Source organism: Cyprinodon tularosa, unplaced genomic scaffold, assembly GCF_016077235.1.
Source record: "Cyprinodon tularosa strain WSP-4 unplaced genomic scaffold, ASM1607723v1 ctg352, whole genome shotgun sequence".
Lineage (NCBI taxonomy): Eukaryota > Metazoa > Chordata > Actinopteri > Cyprinodontiformes > Cyprinodontidae > Cyprinodon > Cyprinodon tularosa.
Window position 1 is genome coordinate 208,747 of NW_024039066.1, and position 25,833 is coordinate 234,579.

Consider the following 25,833-nt stretch of genomic DNA (forward strand, 5'->3'; position numbering starts at 1 on the left):
AGCTGAAGGTAAAAGCACTACTAGTAACCATAACCATCATTTAAAAATGGTAAAGATACTTTTTATCAATGATTAACATGTTGCTTATTAATGCTTGTGTAACCGGGTGGTTGGAGTTGTAGCACGGGCACTACAGAACCAGAACAACCATTTATTTATTTTCTAAAAAAGCTGATTCGGCACGTGGACGCAACAGGACGCAGGACGCAAAATGAGATTCGTGTTTTTCTAAATTAATATGATCTTGTCTTATCTTGTGTGTTACTAACGTGGTTTGCAGTGTGTTTCTAGAGTCTCAGATTGCTTCTTGTTTTGTCACAGGTTCCTGTGCCTTATTGAATTTTAAAGTAGAATAATAAAGTTTGTCTTCTAATTGTAAAATAATGCATAAATAAAATATATAATTTGTATACTAATTCTGCTTCCTCATTTTAAGCCAGACCTACCTATGTACATTTAATTGGGAGACCCTAGGCCACTTGATGTTATTTTTAGCGGTCTACTAGTTGGTTTAGGGTCAGGTCCTCGGTCACAATCTGGGTAATTCCCCCGTGTTACACTTGATTACCATGTATAAACTGAATCTAAAACAATTATGAAAGATAAATCGATCATATTGCCCTGCTATGTTAGTTTATCCCTAACCCTAACACCAGTTAGTTTTTGCCTTACCTTAATCTGACTGATTCATATTGCCCTGCTGTGTTAGACTTACCCTAACCTAACATTAGTGGAGGTAATACCTTAATGTATTATTTATTTACCTTTATAAATGGTTTGGATACAGTTTAGAAATTAATCAAATTTTAATCATCTGTGAATTAATAATAAATGGTGTCCGTACCTTTGATAAATTATGGTTTTGGTAGATATTGTAATGTGTAACCAAATTACTTTCCTTGGATTATTTTTTCAGTTTGGTCAGCATCCTGTGATGACATGAACCCATTTTTTGTTGACAAAAACAAACATTTTTCCACCAATACAAATAAACTATTTAACAGTAAATCAAAAAAAATTTTTTTTAATCAAATTCCTAAATAAATAATAAAGTTGTGACCTGATGAATATTCTTATATTATTGTGTGAATAAGTGTGTAATTGTGTATATTAAACAACAAATAACGTACATATAATTACTCAAAAGTTAGCTAATTATAAAATTTCTAAGCATTATATTTTGAAAACATATCAACATTTATTTTACTTCATTTGTTTTGGTCCTATAATGAAGTTGGCTGACATTTCCATGGAAGAGATTAGTGACCTACAGTTCAAATGATTCGGAAAAAAACATCAGATTTCAGGGTACGTTTTTAATGCACTGATGAGAGTTTATGATATTTTAGGGGTTTGCAATTGCTAAGCAGGTATGAAATTCTTAAAAAGATACTTAAATGAGTAATCATTAGTTGTTTAATTAACAAAATGTTGATTATACATTTATTCATTTCATTATTAATTTATATTGTTCAGAATTGATAAAGCTATTTTCTTTAAATACTAGTTTCTTACTTATTTGAAGTATTATTTATATGCATAGAATTTTACCATTTATACATATTTATTTGACTGATTTATTGGATTGTGGCATCATTTTCCCCCCATAGAGACTGCTACAACACTAACTGCATTATCATGGAAATCTCAGCTGATTCACAATATACAAGAAAAAAAATCAAAATTTTGAATACCGGTAAATATCCTAATTCAGGCTTCTATACAAATCTATATTAAATAGTTTCCATGTTTATTTTGACCTGTATCTGTCTTATCTTGTGTCTTTTGTCTCATGGTTTACTTTGTGTGAGGATTAATTAAGTTCTGAGGCAGGATTTTTTATTTATTATCTCTAATTTATGTCTATATTTTCTGTATAACATCATTATTCGTATGTAATGATTTTATTTATTTATTTATTTATTTATTTATTTATTTATTTATTTATTTATTTTATTGCTGATAATGCTTTTTCGGGAGTTTTATAACAAGTTGCTAGATTTCCACTAAGAGCAAAACACTTTTTTTTCTGGGACTTTAAACTTTACAAAACAAACAGTTGGAGACTGTAAAGTAAAAGTGACCCAGACATGCAGTCAGCTTGAAATATTGATTTAATGCTAACGTCAGGGCTTTTGGAGATAAACACGTCGCGCTGCTGACAGAAGGGTACCAAAATGCCTCTGCGCTACCAAAACAAAGTGGTTATTGTCACTGGAGGATCCAAAGGGATTGGTAGAGGGATTGTCAAAGCCTTTGGTATTGTGGACATTTGTATTTCTAGTGGTTGTTATGATTGCAACATGAAATGGAGCTCTGATTATTTTTGCGTCTTTCTTTAGTGGAAAATGGAGCCAAGGTGGTGTTTTGTGCAAGAGGAGGTCAGTTCTGCACATTTCCCTCACATTTCTCAATGCAAAACTGCTGAATGCATCCGACCACAACATTGGTTTTCCTTACTAACAAATAGTTGCTCGCTGAGTGGGAAACTTGGAGCTTTTATGTGTTTCAGTTGCAGCAGGTGAAGCCCAAGAAGCAGAGTTCAACACGCAGGGACCAGGTTCATGCAAGTTTGTGAAGTGTGACATGACCAAGGAAGAGGAGATCAAGGTAAAGTAAAATATACTCAGGTGCAAACATTCACAAATACAACATTTGAGCTGGAGGCTCTTCACTTTGTCTCTTATCTTATGACCTGATGAAAATCAGCTTTTTAAAATAAATTAATGCACAAAATATATTAAAACTAAAAGTAAACTTAACAAAAAGCTGTATCTAAATCGTTTGGAATACCATGAAACTCTGATTTTCTACATAGCAGAACAAGACTGAGGATGTATATAAATCTGTCCCATTTTAAGGGTCTTTGGGGAATCCAGTCTTCCCAGCAGTCATTTGGTGAGAGAAAAAAAATCCAGATTTACCTATTGAAACTTTAGAATTGCCAGTTAACCCAATATGCATGTTTTATGTGGATTTTTAGGTGGATACCAAAGTACCTAACAAGGCAGGCATGTATGAAGGGAGCTAACAAACTTTACATAACAAGCCCAGACCGCAGGATCTAAATACTTTCAGGTACTAGTGCGGACCATGTACCCACTGTGCAACCACATGGAGGCTTTGAAAAGAAGAATAATTACCAGCCACCACAGATTACTAAAACATTTCACAAAAGTTTTAGTTTACAGACATGTTCTGATAATCATCATGTAAAAGCAAAATAACATCAAGAGAGAAATAGTTTTGCAAATTCTAAGTCATCATTGAAACTACAAAACAGAAACTACAAAAATCGGACCTTCGATCGTTTTTTCTGAAGATGTTTCAACAACCATCCAGGAGTTTTTGTTATTTCTTTCGGCTCTCACTCGAGCAATGTCCATCCTCCTAAGTAATTTCAATTCAATTCAATTTCAATTCAGTTTATTAATATAGTGCCAAATTCACATCACACGTCATCTCAAGGCACTTTACAGTTCAACCAGATCATACAGTCAAATTGATTCAAAGTTTTCTATCTAAGGAAAACCAGTTGATTCCATTGACTCATTGACTCAAATACAATCCCTCACACTAAGCATGCTTGTAGTGACAGTGGAGAGGAAAAACTCCCTTTTAACAGGAAGAAACCTCCAGCAGAACCAGGCTCAGTGTGAGCGGCCATCTGCTGAGGCCGACTGGGGTTCAAGGAGACAGAAGCAGAGATACAAAAAGCAGTTGTAAAAGGCGGCCCCGTCCAGGAAACACACAGCCAGGCAGACGAGCTCCGAGCCAGCTCCCATGCCAGAGGACGAAGAGAGCACATCCAGCCAGTCACGGTTAGAGAAACAGGACCACACTGGAAAACAGGCTATCAACAAGGGTGTTGATGGAAGCAGCACAGCTGATATTTCTCTCCAGGATGTTTCACAGCCAAACAGGAACAGACGAGGCAAAGCTACTCTAAGGAAAAGCAGAGAGAGCAGAACGTTAGAGATTGAACTAACAGATTCTGCAGAATGGGAGAATAGAGAGAGAATGAAGCAGAATGATGAAATGGGGGTCCCTATGTCCTCCAAAAGTCTAAACCCATAGCAGCATAACTATAGAGATAGCTCAGGATAACCTGAGCCACCCTAACTATAAGCTTTATCTAAGCACTTTTCAAGACGGATGCAAATCAAAAGCCCACCCGTCGTTCTCCTCAGTTGTTATATAGTCTTGTTGTGTACAGGCTTTGTATTTGACTATTTAAATCATGATGAGTGTGCTTTTTTAAATTCTTTAGAATGAGTTCTAGAACCAAGTTGGAGCTTGTTCCAAACTTTACAGACTTTAAAGAAGTTTGTGGCCTTTGTTATTTGTTGCTGAAACTCATTCCCTAGAAGTAACACAATCACAGCCATCTTAATTGAAATAGCCAAACACAAATCCATTTTTAAAAAGAATACAGGAAAATGGCAGGTGGGTCTTTGATTTGCATCTGATTTGAAATGTGCTTAGGAGGGTGGACCTCAATTCTGCTTAAAAACATCAGTGTGAGCCCACAGAACTGACAAAGCCTCCTGGATAGATGTCGAAACTACTTCAGAAAAACTGAGCTACAGTCCGGTTGCCTTCGATCTAATGCTGTTTTGTGGTTATCAAGAAATAAAGTAGCACACATGTTATAGGGGAGTGTTGGCCTAGTGGTTATAGCAGTGCGCTTGTGCTCAAAGAAGGTTCCAAGTACCTGGTTAGATCCCCACAGCCTCCACTCTGGGTCTCAAAGCTAGACTCCTTAACTCCACACTGCTTCCCGGGCGCCGCACAGTGGCAGCCCACTGCTCCCCAAGGGGATGGGTCAAATGCAGAGCAAAATTTCTCCAGTGCGAGATCAATAAACCTTTATTATTATGTTGTTGTTATTAATTATCACTGTCTTGAGACTGTTGTGATCATGGAGGGAGGTTAATTGGTCCAGCATTCTGGTTAAGGCTATATGATCTTTATTTATAATGTCCTGGCCTATCAAAGTGATATTGCTACTACTATCATAGTTCTCTACCATGCCTTACATTGGGAATCAAGTGATTGTTGAACCTTTGTTTCACCAAAAGTCCTGTTTGAGTGTTTTGGTGCCAAACAGCTTCCTTACAAAGTACTAGCAAAGTTGAGCAAACTCCATGTGAGTTTGTGATGCCAGCTTTTTGCTCTAAAAACAACCAATTAACATGCAGCTAGCATCTAATGGTTGCTATGGAGACTCGATATCCCTAAGATGACTCTCTTTTCTTAAACATTTAGCTTAAAAGACCCTTTTACTTGAGCTTATTTGAATGGCATGCTTCATTCACTTTAACTCTATAAATATTATAGACATATCAACGACTGTGAGGTACATATGTCCTAACATGATAATTTTCATTTCTAAAAATATTGAACTAAAATCAAATGCTTTTTTATTTTTTCTTTACAGGTCAGTGTTGATTATTATGCATAAAAGATTGGAAAAAAATATCAAAACATAAATATTAAGACTGACAATAAATGTTCAGTGAGTTAAAATTGCATCCTGGGAAAATGACCATAAATCTGGAAATCTCCAGTTTTGATTAATATTTTTCTTTGTCTTTTCAGCAATTAATCACAGCCACCGTGGAGCTTTATGGACACATCGACTGTTTGGTGAACAACGCAGGCTGGCGTAGGTCTCCTCCTTCAGCAGCTGTCATAACGGTATCGAGATACAGCGACTAATGTTGGAGTTTTTCTTTCCTTTTTTTTTTTATCTTTCATGTCAGACCCTCCTCACAAACCGACTGATGAAATCACGGCAGAGGAGTTCAGGGATCTCCTGAATCTGAACATCATCAGCTACTTCCTAGCTTCCAAAGTAAGCTTTTATGAGTGTCCACAATTTTTTATTATTTATTTTTTATTTATTTTGCTTTTTTAACACAAATGTTAAAGAAAAAGTACGGAAGAGGATTAGGGCCACTAAAGAAATAAAAAAAGTTAACTGATTTTTAAATTTTATTTAAGTATATGAGAAAAGAGTCAGAATTATGACTGTAATCTCAGAATTCTGACTTTTTTCTCACATTCTGACTTTAATCTCAGAATTGTGGATCTTAATGTAGATGGGCACCATGATGGAAGAGATGTGGGAGCACTCAGCTTCACTGACAAAGATGTGAGTTGTTTGGGAGGGTCAGTGACACATTGGTGGAAAATTAAGGAATTATGCGACTTTTTACGTGCTCAAGGGGTCTCCAGTGATGCCATTTCATTGATGGAAAAGCAGAAGGTGATTAAAACACGAGAGCTAGTTTAGTCTCAAAAACAGACATGACTACGGCTGATGCTAACATGTTTGTTAGTTGTCAGAATTCTGAGAAAAAATTCAGAATTCTGAGATTAAAATCACAATTCTCAGATTAAAGTCATAATTCTGAGATAGGGTCAGAATTCTGACTTTTTTCTCATATTATACTGAAATAAAATTAAAAAAACTTTTTTTTTTTCAGTGGACCTAATCCTCTTCCGTAAAAAAAGTAATCATTTGCAAAGATATATTGATTTAAACCTTGATGTGAAATCCAAAGAATCATCAGAGGAGTGGAAACTGGTATGTTACCTACTTATATGTTCCATATAATCTATTCTAGAATTGTTTTATTTCATAAGGGCAAAAAACATAACTGGAAATATGTTTTTGTCTCCCTCTCCCTGCAGCTTGCATTACCATATCTACGTCAGCGTCAGGGAAACATCATTAATGTCTCCAGTCTAGTAGCCACCATAGGTCAGAAAGATGCTGCACCTTATGTTGCAACCAAAGTAAGTACAGAAAGAATCAGAAACTTACAAATGCATATGGCTGTTCTGTAATGCAAATTCTCCTCCACAAGGGGGCAATCATTTCCATGACAAAGGCTATGGCTGTGGATGAGAGTGGTCACAATGTGAGAGTAAACTGGTGAGCAAAACATTATTCCAGAAATAATCACTCAGTCAAAGCAGAAAAAGTTAAACAAAATCCGGTCAAATCAACAAGCTTCTATTCTTTAGCTTTTTGAGTCCTAAGCCATTTCTATTTAACACTGACCAACAGATCATTTCTTCAGCTTTATATACTTGTGCATATTTTCATGCTTATCAGAAAGGAGAGATTGAGGTTAAACTTTAAGTTTCTGTAACCTTTAGCCTCTAAAGATATAACCTGTAAGCTTGTGGAAAGTTACATGTATGTTCCAGAAAGTAATTCCCAGGAGTAACTTCTGAGCTCCAAAGAGAAGAAATTCTAGACGGCTAGAATTAAAGTTCCTAAAAGTGACCTTTAATTATCCGGAGATGTAACCTTTTACCAGACCAGCAGGTTTATGTTTTGAACCAGGTGATTTCTTTTGCTATATTAAATGTAAAAAAAAAAAAAAAACACAAATCTGCACTAAACCATTCCTGAATTGCTTGCAGTTGTGGCTTTTGTAGGATGTTTTGCTCCCTGTCCTCGTGTCTGTGCTCTTAGGGGAGCACCTTCCCAGGGATAATATGGTGCCCCACAAAAAGAATCTATCAGGATGCTTTACTGTACTCATAATTTCTTCCCTCTACTCAATATTGAATTCATCAGAAAGTAAAAGTTTTGTTTTTTATTGTCTGTGTTTGTTCCTCCTAATCTTGGTCTTTTACTTTCAGAGGCAAAGTTGTCTCTACTGCTGACCCTCTTAGCAAAGAGGATTCCCAAAAATCTTAACTTAACTGGGTGTGGAGATGCCTTTAGTAGCTTGCTGCCATTGTTAAGCAAGCTCTGCACTGGTGGGGACACCATTCTGTTGCACAGGCTTGATGATAAACACATCCACGGACAATCTGTCATCATTGAAGCCATCTTTATAGCAAATCGTTTCACTAAAAAAACAGAAGTTTACAAAATGTTTATGCATTTACAAAAATCTATGTTGAAAAAGAAACTATAGAAGTATTAATTAGTTTGGGTATCAATGAGTGTCGGACATGTGCTGCAGCATCTCTCCAGGGAACGTGCTGACTCCTCTGTGGGAAGAACTTGCAGCCCAGACGGCCCGGAAGCTACCATCCGGGCGGGGGAAAATGCGCAGGTGAGGCCTGGAGAATGTATGAAGCATTGGGGGTCGTTCATATAAAATCAGCATTCAGGGCTTTGGTGTGGTGAACTGGTTTGCCTTGTGAAAAGTCTCCAGCTGTTTCTGGTATTACAAAGTAACAGCTCAAGTGCATTAGCAAAACACTCCTGCTCTAGTCTGTTGTTTTGTTAACGAGGCAAATGGCTTCATTACAACCGGTCTGTTATGTTGTAGAAGGAACACCTTTATTCTTAGGACCAGCAGGGAATAAGTCACCAAGTCTGGAATGTTGAAATGCTAATTAGACAAGCATCTGAGGAAACTAGTTGATCATTGTTTTAACTGAAAATAGAACAACTTGATGATCAGATGTTTCATCCCTAAATATAGTTTTTTTCTTTTTTTTTCCTAGTGAGTGATCTGTTGTTATTTATACTTTGTTTGATTTTCCTAAAGACTTTTTACGTCTTGAATCTTTCTCTGCAAACACAGATTTTTATCTGACAGACTGACACAGACACCAACAACTAAGAAGTGGGAAGAGTACAAGAGTTTTCAAAATATGATGCAAATAGAAAAGTAAAATTCCATTTGTTTTTGTAGCCCATCTTTCCCCTGATATGCTTAAATAAACCCTAAATCAACTTTTGCTTTCAGTATCATGGAACTAGTAGTTTCAATTTATTATTTAGAGGCTGTTTTCCTTCACTCAGTTACATATAAAATAGAATGAAATTTGTGGTTGTTATGCAACAAAACATGGAAAATGTCAAGCAATATAAATAGTTTTGCAAAACACTGTATTGATTTATTTCCAACGGCTGTCTTTCTCTCACAGCATGATAAAGTTTATTTTTTATGTTACGTTATGTGGTATAAGTCGAGAGGCATTTTAAATATAAGCTATTTAAGCAGATTTTACAGCTTTGCAGCAACTGTGGGAACAACTGCGTTGTTCCAAACACACAATGTGGCCTTGTTCAAGCTCTTTCTTGTGTTTTCCTCTCCAACAGCTGATGGGTCGGATGGGGACGGAGGCCGAATGTGGACTTGCTGCTGTGTTTCTGGCTGCAGACGCTTCGTTTTGCACAGGCATCGACCTGCTGCTCAGTGGAGGAGCTGAACTCAATTATGGCTTCAAGAGTCAGATCCCAACCTGAGGGTCTGTGAACCTATGACAACACAGCTTATGTTAAAATTAGAACAGACATGTTTGTGTTCCAGTGGAAAAAGAAAATAATTTAGGCATTTTCCGTGGTTAAGGCATGTTTAGGTATCCAGGTCAACTGTAACAGGACCCACACCACTCCCCTCTTGAGACACCAATCCACACCAAGCAGCTTGACCTAGAGTAACCTTTGTTTTTCTGAGCCAATCAGATTCCAGGCTTTTGTCACGCCTCCAATAACTTCCTGAATGCCATTGGAAAACTCATGTTTTGTTGTATTTAATCAGCACATCTTATATGTTTTTTAATTATTAAACTGCAAAATTAAAACTGTGATATATTATACAACACGATTACTGAACAACTGTTCAAATATAATAAGCTGTTTATAAATCGGCTTTGTGCGGCTGGCTGAGCGGAACAGAGTTGGAGTTTTATTTGTTTCCACACGGACGAATAATCTCTGCTTATCAGCGTAGAGGAGATGGCAGCCCTCCGGACGGTGAGTGACTTCACTGGCTGATGTGGCCCTTATCTGTTGGTCCAGATTGCAGTGGTTGAACAATATTTAACTAGACTACACTGGGAAAAAAGAAAGCGGTTACAGTAGATCTGACTGGCTCCCGCCAGGGGTCCAATTCCTCAGCTCTGTCTGCGGGGAAAGGACCGCTCACCAGACTTCCTTCATTAAAGATTGAAATAAAGTTTCTCCTAAAAGTTAAAATCTTCAGCAACCAAGAAAAGTTGGAATATGAACTCTGAAGGGTAGACGACAAATTCGGCTTACGCGTGGCGTTCGTTTTTATAATTTTAATGTAAGAAATAAGGTATTTTTATATTGGCGCAACTTTAGACCCCATATGGATTGAAAACGTGTACTTTCTTTTTGGACACTGCAACATAGAGGTTAATTCACGATTTCACCTGCTGCTAAACCATAAATTTAAAAAAAGTCTTATTTGATTTAGGCTGATGTGCTTCTTATGCATGGTTAAAATGTATTAGTTCAGAATGTTCACATGCTTTCCCTTTCTGCAACCTTGTTTTTTGTATATATATTCAAATAATTGAGCATAGTTTTCCTTTCCAGAATTTGCAAAAAGGGAAAAAAGAAATATAGCTTGGTGTAAAATGTCAGTGCAGAAGGCAGAAAGAGCAATAACTTAATCCATTTATAATGCATCTATGTCTGCTGCTGATTCAATCCTGAAAGGTGCAAAGTGTGTCTTCTATGGTTCAGCTTCATTTGTTCAAACCTTAAGAATCTATCTACTTTATCAAGTTACAAGTGGATCTTTGCACAAAACTTTGATTGGTAAACTTGGTCCAATCTCTAATACTGGTTTATCAAAACATTTAAAGCAAGTTTAAACTATTTTTCTGGTCCAAATGGGTATCGTTAAAGAAAATATAGCACTAAAAATATATTTTTTAAATAAATGATATAACAAAAATTCCCTACCTGGTTTAAAAACTGATGTATTCAGTAATTTTATTCTTCTTTTCAGGCAACTTTTTATAGCGATGGCCGCAATCGGACATTGGAAATCTCTTTGATATCAGCCAAAAGAAACAAATATTGGAATTTATCAGTCTGCATATGAAATCTCCAATATAAGCAAGCTGATAGAAACGCTGCTTGTGTTTAAAGTTTATTTAACCCATTGGTTAATAAATGGGTGTGGTCTCTTTGGGTACCACACCATGTTTATTTCTGCGGCACTTTAAACACAGCAGCAGCCCAAAGTGTTTGACAAATATATAAAACGGTAAGTAAAGTATTGATAAATGGTAATCAACACATCCCAAACAGAATGAAAGAGTGGCACATTAAAATACAGACATTGACTCATTTTGGGATTAAAGCCAGAGGAAAAAATTGTTTTTTAAAAGACAGAAAAGAGATACAGGACCTTATCGACCCTCATTAGCAACTTATTTCACTATATAGTAGCCAGAGCTGCAGAGGTATTTGGGAGTGCCTAAAGCAGATGATCCAAGAGCATGTGATGGAGTATAAATGTGCAATTCTGACTAATAAAAAAGGTTAAGATCATGTAAAGACTCAAAATCACACAAAATAACTTTAAAATAGATTCAAAGCTGAATAGGAAGCCAATAAAAGATGCTAAGTGGTGTAAGTTAGCACATACCAGAGTTATGACATTATTTACCTGCAGATGTTAAAAATCATGCAGCATCATCTTACACCAGCTGTAGTCATGGCAGGGAGGCTGGACTAACTCGGTTATTTCCCTTTATAGAACTTTTTCTAAGATTTCAGGCTAAAAAATAAGTAATTAAAGTTCATATGATTGATTCTAATATCGTATTGGGTAAATATTAGCATGTTAGCAAATGTTGCAAGACATCCCTAACCCTTTCCTCCACCATCCACCCATCTTTTTTTTTATTCCCATTCAGTTTGTTTGTAAAAGGATCTAAATGTGAGAAGAAATCATGAAGGACTTCTGAATGTGATCCATCAGAGCAGGTCCACTGTTCTTTTCTCCTTTCTCTGGAGGCGTTTCCCTGTATGGTGTTTCTTTATCAGCGTCTCCAGTTTCCCTTCAGTTGGATCTTATAACAAAAAGCTCCTTTGTTTTGGCTCTTAAGCCTGGTCATAGTTTACAGTTGATTCTGACCTTCTTGTGTTTAGAGGTCTGTTCAGGTAGATTATTGCCAACCTCCACAAGAGCTGCAAAAGTAAATCAATACTGACAGAACCTGTTTTACAAGAACTAAATATTGACCAACTATGTAAACACCCTGCAGGTTATTATGTGGCAGAAAAGGAGCTGAAAGTTGTTGTAATTACTTCCAAAGATCAGTCCTGAATCTCTGACCACAGATTATCTATTTGTCTGCAGTTCTGTTGTGGTTTTCCAGAACAACAGATGTTGCTGTTTTATCTTGTTTTGCAGGTCTAATTTTAATTATAATAATTTAACTTTATTGATCTCACATTAGAGAAATTTACCTCTGCATTTAACCCATCTGCTTGGGAAGCAGTGGGCTGCCACTTTTCGGTGCAGTGTGGGGTTAAGGGTCTTTCTCAGAGACCCAGAGTGGCAGTCTGTGGGAGTGGGACTCGAACTCAGAACCACGAGATGTTAAGTCCCCCCCCTCTCAGTTCTTTGGCAGTTCTGCATCTAACTTTAATTCATTGTCATTATGTTCCTAACAGAGCACTTCGCTCTCAATCTGCAGGTTTACTAATGGTTCCTAGAATTTCTAAAAGTAGAATGGGAGGCAGATCTTTTAGTTATCAGGCTCCTCTCCTGTGGAACCAACTACCAGTTTTAGTCCGTGAGGCAGACACCCTGTCTACTTTTAAGGCTAGGCTTAAAACTTTCCTTTTTGATAAAGCTTATAGTTAGAGTGGCTCAGGTTATCCTGAGCTATCTCTATAGTTATGCTGCTATAGGCTTAGACTTTTGGAGGACATAGGGACCCCCATTTCATCATTCTGCTTCATTCTCTCTCTGTTCTCCTATTCTGCAGAATCTGTTAATTCAATCTCTAACCTTCTGCTCTCTCTGCTTTTCCTCAGAGTAGCTTTGCCTCGTCTGTTCCTGTTTGGCTGTGACGTCATCCTGGAAAGAAACATCAGCTGTGCTGCTTCTATCAACACCCTTGTTAATAGATGTTGGAGATCGGCCTGTTTTCCAGTGTGGTCCTGTTTCTCTGACCGTGACTGAGTGGATGTGCTCTCTTCGTCCTCTGGCATGGGAGCTGCCTTGGAGCTCGTCTGCCTGGCTGCGTGTTTCCTGGACGGGGCCGCCTTTTACAGCTGCTTTTTGTATCTCTGCTTCTGTCTCCTTGAACCCCAGTCGGCCTCGGCAGATGGCCGCTCACACTGAGCCTGGTTCTGCTGGAGGTTTATTCCTGTTAAAAGGGAGTTTTTCCTCTCCACTGTCGCTACAAGCATGCTTAGTGTGGGGGATTGTATTTGAGTCAATGAGTCAATGCAATCAACTGGTTTTCCTTAGATAGAAAACTTTGTATCAATTTGACTGTATGATCTGGTTGAACTGTAAAGTGCCTTGAGATGACATGTGTTGTGAATTTGGCGCTATATAAATAAACTGAATTGAATTGAATTGTGCAGGTTTGGCCTCGTGTTTCTATTCCAGTCTGGTGTCCTGCTGCCGAGTGTCAGGAGAGGCATACCGTGACTATCAGATAAACTGATTGGTGCTCAGGCACACACTCCCACAGACACAGTGCAGCTGATGTGTTTGTTCACTATAGCTTAATGAGAAGGAAGCAAGTCACCTGGTGAAACGTTATTTTTATTCTTAGCCTCCAGATAACTGAGATGTTGTTGTTTGCTTTACCAGGCGCTCCATGCACGACTTGTTCAGACTCTCCCCTTCTCCTTTGGCTCCCTGAGATTTGCCAGCTCCTTTAAGGTAAGTAGGGAACTTGTCGGGTAAGACCTGCACATGCTTTGTTTATTGAATTTTTTTTTTTTTTTTAGATTTTTGTTATAAAAAAAAAGGTTTCCTCTCATGGATAACCAATTTCCTTCTCTCGCCTTTTCTCACTCTTTCCTTGTTTAATTTTTTTTTTAATTCAGTTTAATTGAACCTGATTAAAAAAAAAAAACAGAACTATTACTCCAATATTTTATTTTTTTTTTTTTATTTAAGCATGCTTAATCAATACCCGGTTTGAAAACAATCACTGTATTCGTGGCCTGCTCTGTTCTGTTCTTCTCCCTTCCTCCTTCCTCTGGTTCTCCGGTTCTGCCGCAGGCAGCAGATCTCACCATCGAACGCAACCCGAAATGCAAGCCGAAGCCCGACCCGTCCACGCTGATGTTCGGCAAACAGTTCTCTGACCACATGCTGACAATTAACTGGTCGGAGGCGGACGGCTGGGAAGCTCCAAAGATCAAACCCTTCCAGAACTTGTCTCTGCACCCAGCCTCCTCCGCCCTGCACTATTCTGTAGAGGTAAAGAAAAAGAACAAATAGCTGAACCCTCTGTTATTAAATGCAGCAACTGTTTACTGTGCAGTTAAGTGAGGATTGATGGATTAATTACGCACTCCCCACACTTCCTGTGTTTGCTTCCTCACATTTAACATTATAAAAATATATATTTTTTCTATTGTAGCTGTTTGAAGGCATGAAGGCCTTCCGTGGAGTCGACGACCACATCCGTCTGTTCAGGCCGATGCTGAACATGGAGAGGATGCATCGGAGCGCGGAGAGGAGCTGCCTGCCTGTGAGTTTGAACCCCAAATGTGCTGCTAATGCAGCTCCTTATCAGCCCATATGTCATTAATCAGAGCTGCAACAGCACTGAAAGATTTTAGGACTGCTAAAAATAAAAAGGCCTCCTTCCAAAAGACCGCTGCCCTGTTGGACAAAACCAGGGTTCCCGCGGGTCCTTAAAAAGTCTAAAAAGGCATTGAATTCTTCAAAATAAAACTAAGGCCTTAATTGGTATTAAAATGTCTTAAATCATTCTTTCGTAGGTCTTAATTTTTAAAACATCATAAACAGGATTTATTTTATTATGATTTATTTTTGTAATCTAAATAAAATTGACCTTTTTTTTTTATTATTTAAAAAAATAATGGCTCGCCATTATTGGTTCCGTCCCGATAGTGGAACCAATAAAAGCGTTGTTGCGGCCGGGACATTTGGGAGATGCAGCATTAACTTTTTGTCTGGAAAATACGAGCAAGTGTAAATGTAACCAAAATTGTCTCCAGCCAAGAGTTTTCTCCATGGCTAAAACCAGGGAACATACATGAGGCTCAGTGGATTTTGTGCAAGAAGCGATTCAAGCTCAGAACGATGGGAATTAAGGCAGTGGAGTCGCACATGCAAAGCATGAAACACAAAGCGTCAAAGTCGAGTTACCGAGAAACAGCCGGTATTTCTCAGTTTTGTTCCACCCTTGTCTCTGCAACGCCTCCACTTACCACCAAATCAAACATACTAAGAAAACGTTACAAAGGAAAATAGCTGCAAAAAAGACTTAGCACTGGTTATGTTGTGTCCTTAAAACTGATTTGTTTTGTTCCCTGCTAAAACAAAGTTTGTAAATTCAGTTAAATAATTGTTAAAATATATCTGTAATTTCTGTGTTTTTAGCTTTCTTCTTGTATGGGAAGCTTTTTAAGATTTGAAACATTAGTGCAGTGGTTTATGTTAAAATAAACCTTTGGGTTAAGTTGTCGCAAGCAGGTTTTTCTTGTGTTTCTTGTGAATTTGGTCTTAAATTTGTATTTCAAGTGGCATTAAAAAGTCTTGAATTTGACTTGCCTTATGCTGTAGGAACACTGAAAACCCACTCGCCTGATTCATCTCAGTCTGTCTCTGCAGACAAAGAAAGGACAGACGCCTGGATTAATCAGTCTGTTCAGTAATGAAAGACCGTAAAGAAAAGAGCTGCTGAAGTTCAGGAAGTAGCGAAGCAGGGCATAGAGCTCATTCTTCTTCTTCTATAGCGTTTTTTGGCAGTTTACAAATTTCATGTATTAGTGCTGTCAACTGGTCGCAGATGTAATTCCAAATTTCTAGAGTCCATTTTCGATCAGGCTACCATGCAGTTGCACTAGGCCACCTCGTTAAAAAAAGCATAAAAAAAAGGTATGTATGGGATTAAAAAATAATTTTAAAAGAACATGTTTCAGAACATTATCGTATTCGTCAGCATAGGCCCTGTGAAACGTCTGATTAGTAATGTGTGTTTAAAAGGAAAATGTTTTTTGGACCTTAAAGGTGATCTCTGGTTTGTTTTCTAGCTGTTTGATAAAGCCGAACTGCTGGAGTGCATTAAGAAGCTGGTGGAGCTGGACAAGGACTGGGTTCCTTTCTCCCAGGACGCCAGCCTCTACATCCGACCCACTTTTATAGGAACTGAGGTGAGTTTGGGCCTGATGATCTCAGCGCTCCTCCATAATGGCTGAAACTCTCATGTTTTATAATGTTTTCCTGCTCCTATTACTGTTGCCTCCCTGTCCAGCCGTCTCTCGGTGTGTCTCGACCCGGGAAGGCAATGATCTTCGTCATCATTGGGCCTGTTGGACCGTACTTCGCCACGGGGACCTTCAACCCAGTTTCTCTGCTTGCGGATCCAGGGTTTGTCCGTGCTTGGCAAGGAGGAGTCGGGGCGTACAAGATGGGCGGGTGAGTTTTCATCCCCAGAGTGATAGACTGACTTCTCTTTTGTGGTGGTTTGGGTTCGGTCCAGCTCCTTTCGGTTAGAACTCTGATGTTCAGCTGACAGAATCCAGACATCTCTATCTGTTAAAGGAAGAAAGAGAAAATGGAGTTTAGACAGAAGAGAGAGAAAATTAATCCTACTTTGCCTCCTAGAAATCTTTGGGGCCTGTTTGGACGAGCAGCTTGGAGCTCCTCAGGTCGGAATCCTTTCATATTCTGCTTTCCCAGATGTGGAGTCAGTTTGGAATCCGGGGAATGTAAAGGCTGGGTTTACCGCCAGAGGCACTTCATCTCCCTCTGTGTGGCTGAGCCTCTACTGTCAACGAGCGCTGATGGTCTGTGGGGACCTGATCGGCACTTCTGAACAAAAAGAGAAAAGCTTGATTCTCAGCTCCTTCCTCTGGGTTTGTTCAGGCTTCCACGTGGCTCTGCTTGCAGCACCTGCTAAGCTCCTGGATAATTGCATAATCACACTCAACATCCACTCCGCTTGGTGAGCCATTAAAGAGCCGCTCTCTTCCCATCAAAAGGTGAAAGAAAGCATCCGCCCTAAAGCCCAATTTAGCAGCACTAGTCAGACAGGACGCCTGTTTATCGCCACGCTGCAAAGGTTTAGTAATATGTCTTCAAATAACATGGTTCCTAAATCAGTCCTGTCCAAATGTTCTCCTTTCAGGTATCTTTGTCTTTGTAGATAAAATTTGGTCACATTCGGGTTTCCTTATTTAATATTTTAAGATGAAACTAGTTCAAGTAAAGATCAAATAAATAGTTACAAAAATAAAAATAGTAAAAAAAAAAAGAAGAAGAAGAAAGCAAGACTCTTAACAAAATCTACATTTTCTTTGTTTAGAGGAGAAAAATGTGATTCTCGTTTTTCACCCAGGATGGACTTAAAATTTCCTGTAAACAAGCTTTCCTCTCAATTAACAACATCTTAGTCAAGATTTTCTCCTTTGAAACTTTGAGTTATGGAGCAGAACAGTGTTGGTTTAGTGAGTGTAGCCCGTGTTTACATCCTGGTTCCTAAACCAATCAAATGAGAGCTCTCAGGGTAGCCAGAACATAGCAGCATTATGGAGGTCGCAAGAGAAACAGAGCAGAAATTAGGGGTGGGTATCTGCAAAGAAGTCATTAATCGATTCAAATCACGATTCACATGCCACGATGCGATTCTATCACGATGCATCATGATTAGGGCTGCAACTAACGATTATTTTAAAAATCGATGAATCGGCCGATTATTTTTTCGATTAATCGATGAATCGGACACAAAATATTTTTTTTATATTAACCTCTTTATTCCAAAATAAACATTTTAGACAGAACAAACAAGCACACAAGTACAGGTTGCTCATTAACTGTACTGGTGCAATATGAAAAATAAATGTTTGTGTTAAAACTACGCAAACTTACATGAGAAATGTAGCTGTACATCCACAAAATATAGGGTACTTTGTTTCATAAAGCGCAAAAAGAGACATTTTTGTTTTTAAAGCCCCTAAGGGGTTCAAACAATAGGTCCCCCCATTTTAACAAATGAGGTTTTTTTTAGACTAGAAGAGTTCTGCCTTTTAAGACAGGAAAGTACAGCAGTTAAAGTTGCTACTTGAGAAAATACTGAACCATAGAGATAAAAATAGCCCTGTGATTCAAATTATAAATTGTATTTGGAATAAAAATGAGAGAACTAGGGGTGTTAAAAAACACATCCTCCAAAGACAGATATTTACATGGAAATGTGGCATATAATTAATTGACATATTACTGATCTTGCTGGATTTTTTTCTGCTTTACTTCCATAAATTGCAGGATCTTTACTTTATCTTTGCCAGAAGATTTAAACTTTAAAAGCCTTGCCCTCATAATTTGCAAATTAATTTATTTATAAAGAAAATATAAACGCTGCTTAAGCTAATTCAAATGAAATTAAAAGTAAAATAAGAAGCCAACCTTATCACTGTCTGTAACCTACTAACAAGCTAAGGAAAGCATCAGATGAGCTACCTGAGAAACTAACGTTACGTTTCCCCACTTTAAAATGAAACAAACATGGCCGCTCATCCTGCTGATCAGCTCTCTTCACTGCCATTGAAGGCTCCAACGTGTTTTCTTTTCAGGTGCTGCGTCATAACAGTGGTGCTTCCGTGCCATGTTCATTTGTTTTTACAAAAGTTGCATGTTACGACTTTTTTCACTTTACAAAGCGCAGGCTATTTTAATTATTGTGATCAATTTGCGCCGTCAATCCCGGGGCATGCGCGCTTCATTTGCAGTCTGGACGCTGAGGGTAAACTCCTCACTAAAATCCTGCGGCTCTGACTGCAGCGCTGAGAGGGATTCCTGTGGGAGAGGGAGAAAGGGGTTGGGATGGGGGAGGCGCCCCACGGCAGCAGCTGCCGCTGGAGGACAAGAGTAGGAAGATACATGCTTTCACGTAAGAGTCTCCAAAAGCCGCCAGTGACACCGTAAAAAGTCGCCAGATTTTTCGCTAGTCGCTTTTTAAAAAAATAGTCGCTGGAGGGGTCTGAAAAGTCGCTGAGTTGGCAACACTGCAACTGCGGCGCTGACTCGTTCCGCCGTATTTTTTTTTTCTTCCCCGGGATGACGGCGGCGGCGGATGACGCATTAATCGCGCGACACAACTAATCGATGATTAAATTCGTTGCCAACGCTTTTAAAAGTCGATTTTTATCGATTTTATCGATTCGTTGTTGCAGCCCTAATCATGATACTTGAAATATTGCGATGCATTGCGATATTTTCACTGAACACTGTAAGAAAAAGATCCAGCCCTTACCAGTGGCTGACTGGCTGGGTGTGATCTGGATCGTGTCTTCATTTGATACATAACTGAAAGCAACTTAATTCATACATAGCTGTATGTATTGAAACGACTTTTGGAGGTGTTGCCATGAAAACAAATACTGGACAGAAATATTACTATTACTGGCGTGGACACACTGACAAAAAGATCTTAGGATTCATTAAACTTAAAATAACAAAATAAGGATAATCAGTGCCGTTTACATGGCCTCAGTGGTCCTTTAAACCAATGAAATGAAAACATTCAAATGTTTATTTCCCCTTTTGCAAATTACGTGCATCATATCAATTTCATTTTTACCTTCTTTGCTTTTAAAGCCAAAATGCATCCAAGCATCTGACTTGAAATGTGATGGAGTCGCGGGGCGAATTTTCACAGTGTCCTCCATGTTTTATTTTATATGACTCGTCGTAGTATCCTTGTGACACAAGGCAGCGGGCGTCAACACATCCGCAGCGACATCTGCCAGACTGGAAGTTGTATTCCACTTAGTTTGGCTGATGTGCGACAATCATTAATGTATTTTAATTGTTCATTTTTTTATTTTTTTTTATATAATACAGTAGATCACAAAAATTAGAATCGCAATGCATCGTCATGACGATTATTTTGCACACCCTTAGCAGAAATAGTCAAAAATACCCAAAAAGCAGCATCAAAAAGCTTCAAAGGTATTTTCATAAAGAGTTTCTGTGCCTGAATTATTTTCGATCATCATCTTGAATTTAGCTTCCCTGCTTCTACCTTCCAAAAGGAGGAAAGAGGGAGCGTTTTGTGAGTACCGTAGTTCCAATTTCAAACACTGGGTGTCACTATTACCTCATGCTTAAGAAGTACCTTCATCTTTCTGCAAATGTTTTCTTATTAGAAACCCTTTCAGTGGGTTAGAGACGACACCAGCCAGGCTGTATTATGGGGTGATATCAGTATTTTGCATGTGTTCAGATTCATCAGTGGATTCAAGCTCTGCTCCCTCCATTTACTATCAACTGTTTTTTGATTTATTAGTGAAGGCTTCTGTTCTTATCATGTGGAAAAAAGGGAAGCACACGTCTGGGATCAGTTAGACTGATGTCAGAATAATCGTCCTGAAAAATAACTGTTGGTTTATCTGTCGTTCAAGTAGAAGATTGAGATGAGTATCTTTAAACTGATTTTCACTCTGTGCAGTAATTACGGGCCGACCATTGCCGTGCAGAACGAGGCGATGAAGAAGGGCTGTCAGCAGGTCCTTTGGCTTTACGGAGAGGAGGAGGAGATTACAGAGGTTGGCACCATGAACCTCTTCGTCTACTGGACCAACGCAAAAGGAGGTGAGTTCCTTTTTTGTTCCTCTCTGTCGGGTTTGTTAAATGTTGGTGCTGGAAATCCATCAGCTGATTTGATTTCTGTGTTTGTGTGTCTGCAGAGAAAGAGCTTGTGACTCCTCCTCTGGACGGCATCATCCTCCCAGGAGTGACCCGACAGTCTCTGTTGGACCTGGGCAGAGCCTGGGTGAGGATGGGAGTCCATTTGTAATTTGAGCAATTCAGCAACTTCAATGAACAGGGTGGAGAAACCAGAGATTTATCCATCTTTATGCCGTCTCCCTCAGGGCGAGTTTAAAGTGACGGAGCGAACGATGGGGATGAAGGAGATCCTCGAGGCTTTAGATGCCGGGAGGGTCCTGGAGGTGTTTGGAGCCGGAACAGCCTGCGTTGTTTGTCCCGTTGGAAGCCTCCTCTACAAAGGAAAGGTATGAGCTTTGGTTTCGTTTCTATCTCTTGCTGAGAATTCAATGTAAATAAACACATGAAGTGACAGAGAAAGCTCACTCCTTACTGTGAAAAGCAAAAGACAAGAGAATATTGCAGTTAAATAAACTAAATGTTTGCTTATCGTTCAGTCAGAAAATGGCTTCTGGATTAAATTTGTCAGCATCCACTGTAAGAGCAATATATATTTTTGTGCCATTATCTCTTTGGTCAACATAATGCTAGGATTGGGATTTGTATTAGCACAAACACACTAGTTTTGATCTGATGTGAAACTGTGAAGTACAGTGGAGGAGCTGTCATGTTTTTATGCTTTTGTCCTTTTTTAATTTTTTCTTCACGGAAGAGGATTAGGGCCACTGAAAAAAAAAAAAAAAAGTTAACTGATTTTTTAAATTTTATTTCAGTTTAGTATGGACTCTCTCAGAATTCTGACTTTAATCTCAGAATTCTGACTTTAATTTCAGAATTCTGACTTTAATTTCAGAATTCTGACTTTAATTTCAGAATTCTGACTTTTTTCTCAGAATTCTGACTTTAATCTCAGAATTCTGACTTTAATCTCAGAATGCTGACTTTAATCTAAGAATTCTGACTTTAATCTCAGAATGCTGACTTTAATCTAAGAATTCTGACTTTAATCTCAGAATGCTGACTTTAATCTAAGAATTCTGACTTTTTTTATTGTCAGAATTCAGTCAGAATTCTGACTTTTTTCCCATACTAAATTGAAATAAAATTTAAAAATCAGTTATCTTTTTTTTTTTTTTTTTTTTTTTAGTGGCCCTAATCCTCTTCCGTATTTCTTTGTATCCTGATGCCTGGAATTGTTTTCCTTCTTTCAGACTTATCAGATCCCCACCATGCAGAACGGTCCAGATCTTGCAAAGAGATTCTTCAAGGAGCTTACTGATATTCAGGTAAGATCATCCTGCTGTCGCCTGTGTCTCCACATTTTACAACCCACTAATTCACGCTTTAAGTAAAACTGTTTAATAAGGTAAGGAGTAAAAACAAAAGAGAAAAAATATTGATTTTCAAAGCTGTTTTTTTTTTTTGCAAAGTTGCACATTTTTATGCGTTAAATTAACAAAAGTCAGCTAGATTATATGTAGATTATATATATCCATATGTATGGATTTTGTTCATTTTGTCAATGACATCAGATTTAAACACTAAGGCCTCGATCTTCAGAAGGTTTGTGCATCTTAAAATAGTTGTAAGCATGTTTGTTCAAACAGAATAGATCTTTCCAGGAGCCACAAAGTGCCCTTTTTTTTTTTTTTTTTTTTAACAAAGTGTGTCGAAACCAGTTTTTTTCGGGTGTGTTTGAATCAATATTCAGATCATATTCTAATAACCAAACTGTGCAAATTCACAAGTTATATGAAAAATGCAGATTTTCCATTTCTAATAATAAACTGCAGGTGCAGCTATTGCATCTTTTTTAGTAGTGTGAAACTCGGGTGCAACTGACAGGAAACATTAAACAAAGTCATTGTTGGTACAATTACAGAGGATGGAGAGATTCTGTGTGCAAGAAATAAAATTTACACAGGTTGGCACCAAATAATGCAGTGAGATGAGCAGAGAATCTTTATACAACTAAACCAAAACTAAACAAATGACTGAACATGTTGGTAAAAAAAAAAAAAAAAAAAAAACAGTCTACAAATAGACATTGGAGGCTATATGAAAGCACACATCTCTAAATCATATTTTATTTTCTCCATTAGTGTATAAAACATAACACTATATGAAGCGTGGTAGCACTCTGAGGTAGGCTACCTACCTATAGTGCACATATGAGGTGCACTATAAATATCAGTTAGTACTCACAATTTTTTTCTTAATCATCATTATTACCTCCATCTCCATTGCTTTGAACCTCATCTGCCTTTTACCGCCACTCTCAAACTGCCTGGTGAACAGCCTGCCCCCTTAAATACAATATGGTTTGCAGGTCATAACATTTGTGCAGCCATCTTTGTAGATCACCCACAATACGCCAACTTATTGCAGAGCAGAAAAGATGCTTGTCATTTACCCCTCTAATCTGAAATATTTGTAAATTAGTCCCTAAATACATTAAATGAGCTCAAGACAGAATGCTTTCCTCCTGCGCACTCATTTTAACTTTCAACTTCCTCTGGTCTCCCAGCAACCAGCACAGCAAAGCCAGGTAGGAGCGACATGTGTGGCCATAGAACACTTTTGATTGGATCAATTACTCATTTTTTGTTTTAAATATGAATTTCTTTAACCTTTTCAGTGCTAATTAAATAAATATTCATTGGCTTGTTTTCTTTTTCTCCTCCTTTTTTCTTTGCTCCACCTAGTACGGACGGAAACCAAGCGAATGGGCGCCAGTGGTTGCCTAAGCAGCTGTCTTTGCACACGGTTTTGAAGTCCTGTGATTCCAGTTCGAATGACCAGCGGCCCACTAATGCACTCCTCCTAAACTCTACCAGCCTGAGGGGACGGATGGGTGTCCCCGTCTGTCTTCTCGGGCTCTTTTCCCCTCCCTACTTTTATTACGGACCCCCTCAAAGGAAAACAGTTGGAGGTTTGAATGTAACGGTTCTGGAAAGCACCAAGAGGACAAAAAATAGCAGAATACAACTATTTCATTTAACGTTTTAGAATAAGAAAGCTCCATATGTAATTTTAGCTGAACAAACATACATTGTGATCATACTTGTCAGCACAAACTGACACATTTGGGTTATTTTAAAAAAGCAGCTACATATAATGAGTGTGTAGATCAGCCTCTCTGCAGTTTGCACTATTAGTTCACTGTAGAACAACTTTTTAGCTGTTACACCTGTGTGAGTATTTCCTGTTACTGTTGTGCACTCACTGATCCAAGCACAAGTGGTAGAAAGCAAAGATGCATAAGAGAACTAAACGCTGACTGTTACTCCTGCACTAGTTTGTGTTTTTATGAGAGCAATGTAAATTATTGTATCCTTGTTGTTGATGTGAAATTTGGCCAGCTGTCTTCCAAAATGTCACCGACATCTTGCTGTATTCTCCTTTAACGGTTTCTTTCTCCTCTTTCTGAATGTACTGTATTTGTGCACAGCCTGTACCCGTGTCCTTCTCTTCCAAGTGCCTGACCGCCTCCGGTTAGCCCCTACTTCTTGTGTTTACTCTCTACACATTGTAGCTGTAAACGAGTCATTTTTAGATTTCTTTTCAACGTGCTGTTACTTTTATTTGGTTTTTACAGTAAATTTTTATTTTAGGTTTTAATGCTTGTCTTTTTGTTTTCTTTCTTTAAAAAAAAAAGTTTCCACAAGGGCTCCCAGTTGCACACTTTCAACGTGCACTATGTTTAACTCAGTGACATAATTGAAAGAAATCAGTGATGACTAAAGGAGCTGCCCATCAATCTGAGTAGATTTATTCTATTTAGGTGCAATCACATATCAGCAGCTGAAGATTTAAAAGTTTAAAGTTGTTCAAACAGGTAGGACCTGTGCATCATCTCATGGGGTTCCTCATTTTGATCCTTAGACAAACTAAGTGGTTGTTTGACTGTGCAGTTGTTTTGTACGATTCTGCTATCACACCTGAATGTTTTTTCATCAAATACCTGTAAAAGAAGTCAATGCTGCAAATATGAGGGCGATGATGTCATGGATGTATGTGTAGTTCTCATATATTATGAATATAAAGTGACATTTATATGCAGCCTCAAGACCCTCTCCTTATAAATATTTAATTCTCTCAATTCATTTCGCTTATTCTTTAATGGGATCCTCATCAAAAGGCCATGCTAGGTTTGTGCTTCTGAAACCTTGTGTGTCTAATGACAGAGTAAATGATTTTGTTTGTTTTTTGCACAAAACAAAAGCAGAATTCCCCCCGACTAAAATCAGGAAAAGCAACAGGATTGCCTTAGGGGGGCAGAGGCAGACGACACTGAGTTTATTGAAGAAAACCTGCTCATGACCAGGTTAGCTCTGAGGAGAATGTTACTACAGAAACAGAGGTTGAGTAAACTCTGAAACTAAAAACTCTGAATTTCACTGACAGGTTTAGAAAACGTAAGAGTTTTCAGTAATTTTTCCTCTGATCCAGACTTTAAAAATAGAATCAGACCGACCTCCTGTTGGACTGTTATCGGACATTTAAGATTCCTCAAGTTCAAGTTGATTAAAACAATTCAGAAATGTCATTCTCTCTGATTTGTACATTTTGTACAAGAGCCTGTTAAGGATGCTATCAGCTCAGTAAATGTACACACAAAAAAAAATGTCCTCCTGCACTGTTTGATGCAACAGCAGCTACCTGATAACGAGTTTGAATTGTTGCATGGAGTGTTCATTTAATGCCACCGTGGAACCAAATAGACTAAAAATTAAACTTTAACATTACCAAGAAAAGGACAAAGAATTTATACCCGAGCTGTTTCATAAGATGCATCTGAGGTAACTATAGAATCTGAACCAGGTTTAGACTGTTTTAATCCAGTTGAACTTTCAGTTAGCAAAACTATTATCTTCATTTAAGCCTTCAACTTGTACATTAGATCCAGTTCCAACCAAGTTATTAAAGGATAACTTTGATCTCCATTTTAGATGTGATTAATGTTCCTGTTACAGGGATATGTACCTCAGGCGAAGGTAGCTGTAAATAAACCATCTCTTGACCCAGATGACTTGGTCAGTTATAGACCTATATCCAATCTTCCTTTCTTATCTAAAATTCTTGAGAAAGTAGTTGCCAAAGAAGTGTGCAATCATTTACACCATAATGAACTTTTTGAAGAGTTCAGTCTGGCTTTAGAGCTCATCATAGCACTGAAAAAGCTCTGGTGAAA

The 25,833-nt window shown here is 38.2% G+C and overlaps 2 protein-coding genes across 2 annotated transcripts; both read left to right on the forward strand.

Moving 5' to 3' along the window:
• Positions 1 to 2,113: 2,113 nt before the first annotated feature.
• Positions 2,114 to 9,237, forward strand: hsd17b14 (hydroxysteroid (17-beta) dehydrogenase 14). The gene is given in 10 exon segments (XM_038295234.1): positions 2,114 to 2,259; positions 2,343 to 2,381; positions 2,513 to 2,610; positions 5,602 to 5,668; positions 5,766 to 5,857; positions 6,700 to 6,804; positions 6,876 to 6,943; positions 7,992 to 8,038; positions 8,041 to 8,084; positions 9,083 to 9,237. Coding segments are annotated over 10 exon segments (789 nt in total). The 5' UTR covers positions 2,114 to 2,177; the 3' UTR covers positions 9,230 to 9,237.
• Positions 9,238 to 9,248: 11 nt separating this feature from the next.
• bcat2 (branched chain amino-acid transaminase 2, mitochondrial) lies at positions 9,249 to 24,260 on the forward strand. Its single transcript, XM_038295233.1, has 11 exons — positions 9,249 to 9,739; positions 13,581 to 13,652; positions 13,998 to 14,198; positions 14,362 to 14,472; positions 16,004 to 16,123; positions 16,225 to 16,388; positions 20,422 to 20,564; positions 20,660 to 20,745; positions 20,846 to 20,986; positions 21,851 to 21,925; positions 23,345 to 24,260. The coding sequence occupies exons 1-11, from the start codon at positions 9,722 to 9,724 to the stop codon at positions 23,384 to 23,386; spliced, it is 1,173 nt and encodes a 390-aa protein (XP_038151161.1). The 5' UTR covers positions 9,249 to 9,721; the 3' UTR covers positions 23,387 to 24,260.
• Positions 24,261 to 25,833: the final 1,573 nt, after the last annotated feature.

Coding starts and splice junctions, on each gene's coding strand:
- bcat2 (XM_038295233.1), top strand. Junction 16,389..20,421: donor GGGGCGTACAAGATGGGCGG/GTGAGTTTTCAT, acceptor CACTCTGTGCAG/TAATTACGGGCCGACCATTG. Junction 20,565..20,659: donor CTGGACCAACGCAAAAGGAG/GTGAGTTCCTTT, acceptor GTGTGTCTGCAG/AGAAAGAGCTTGTGACTCCT.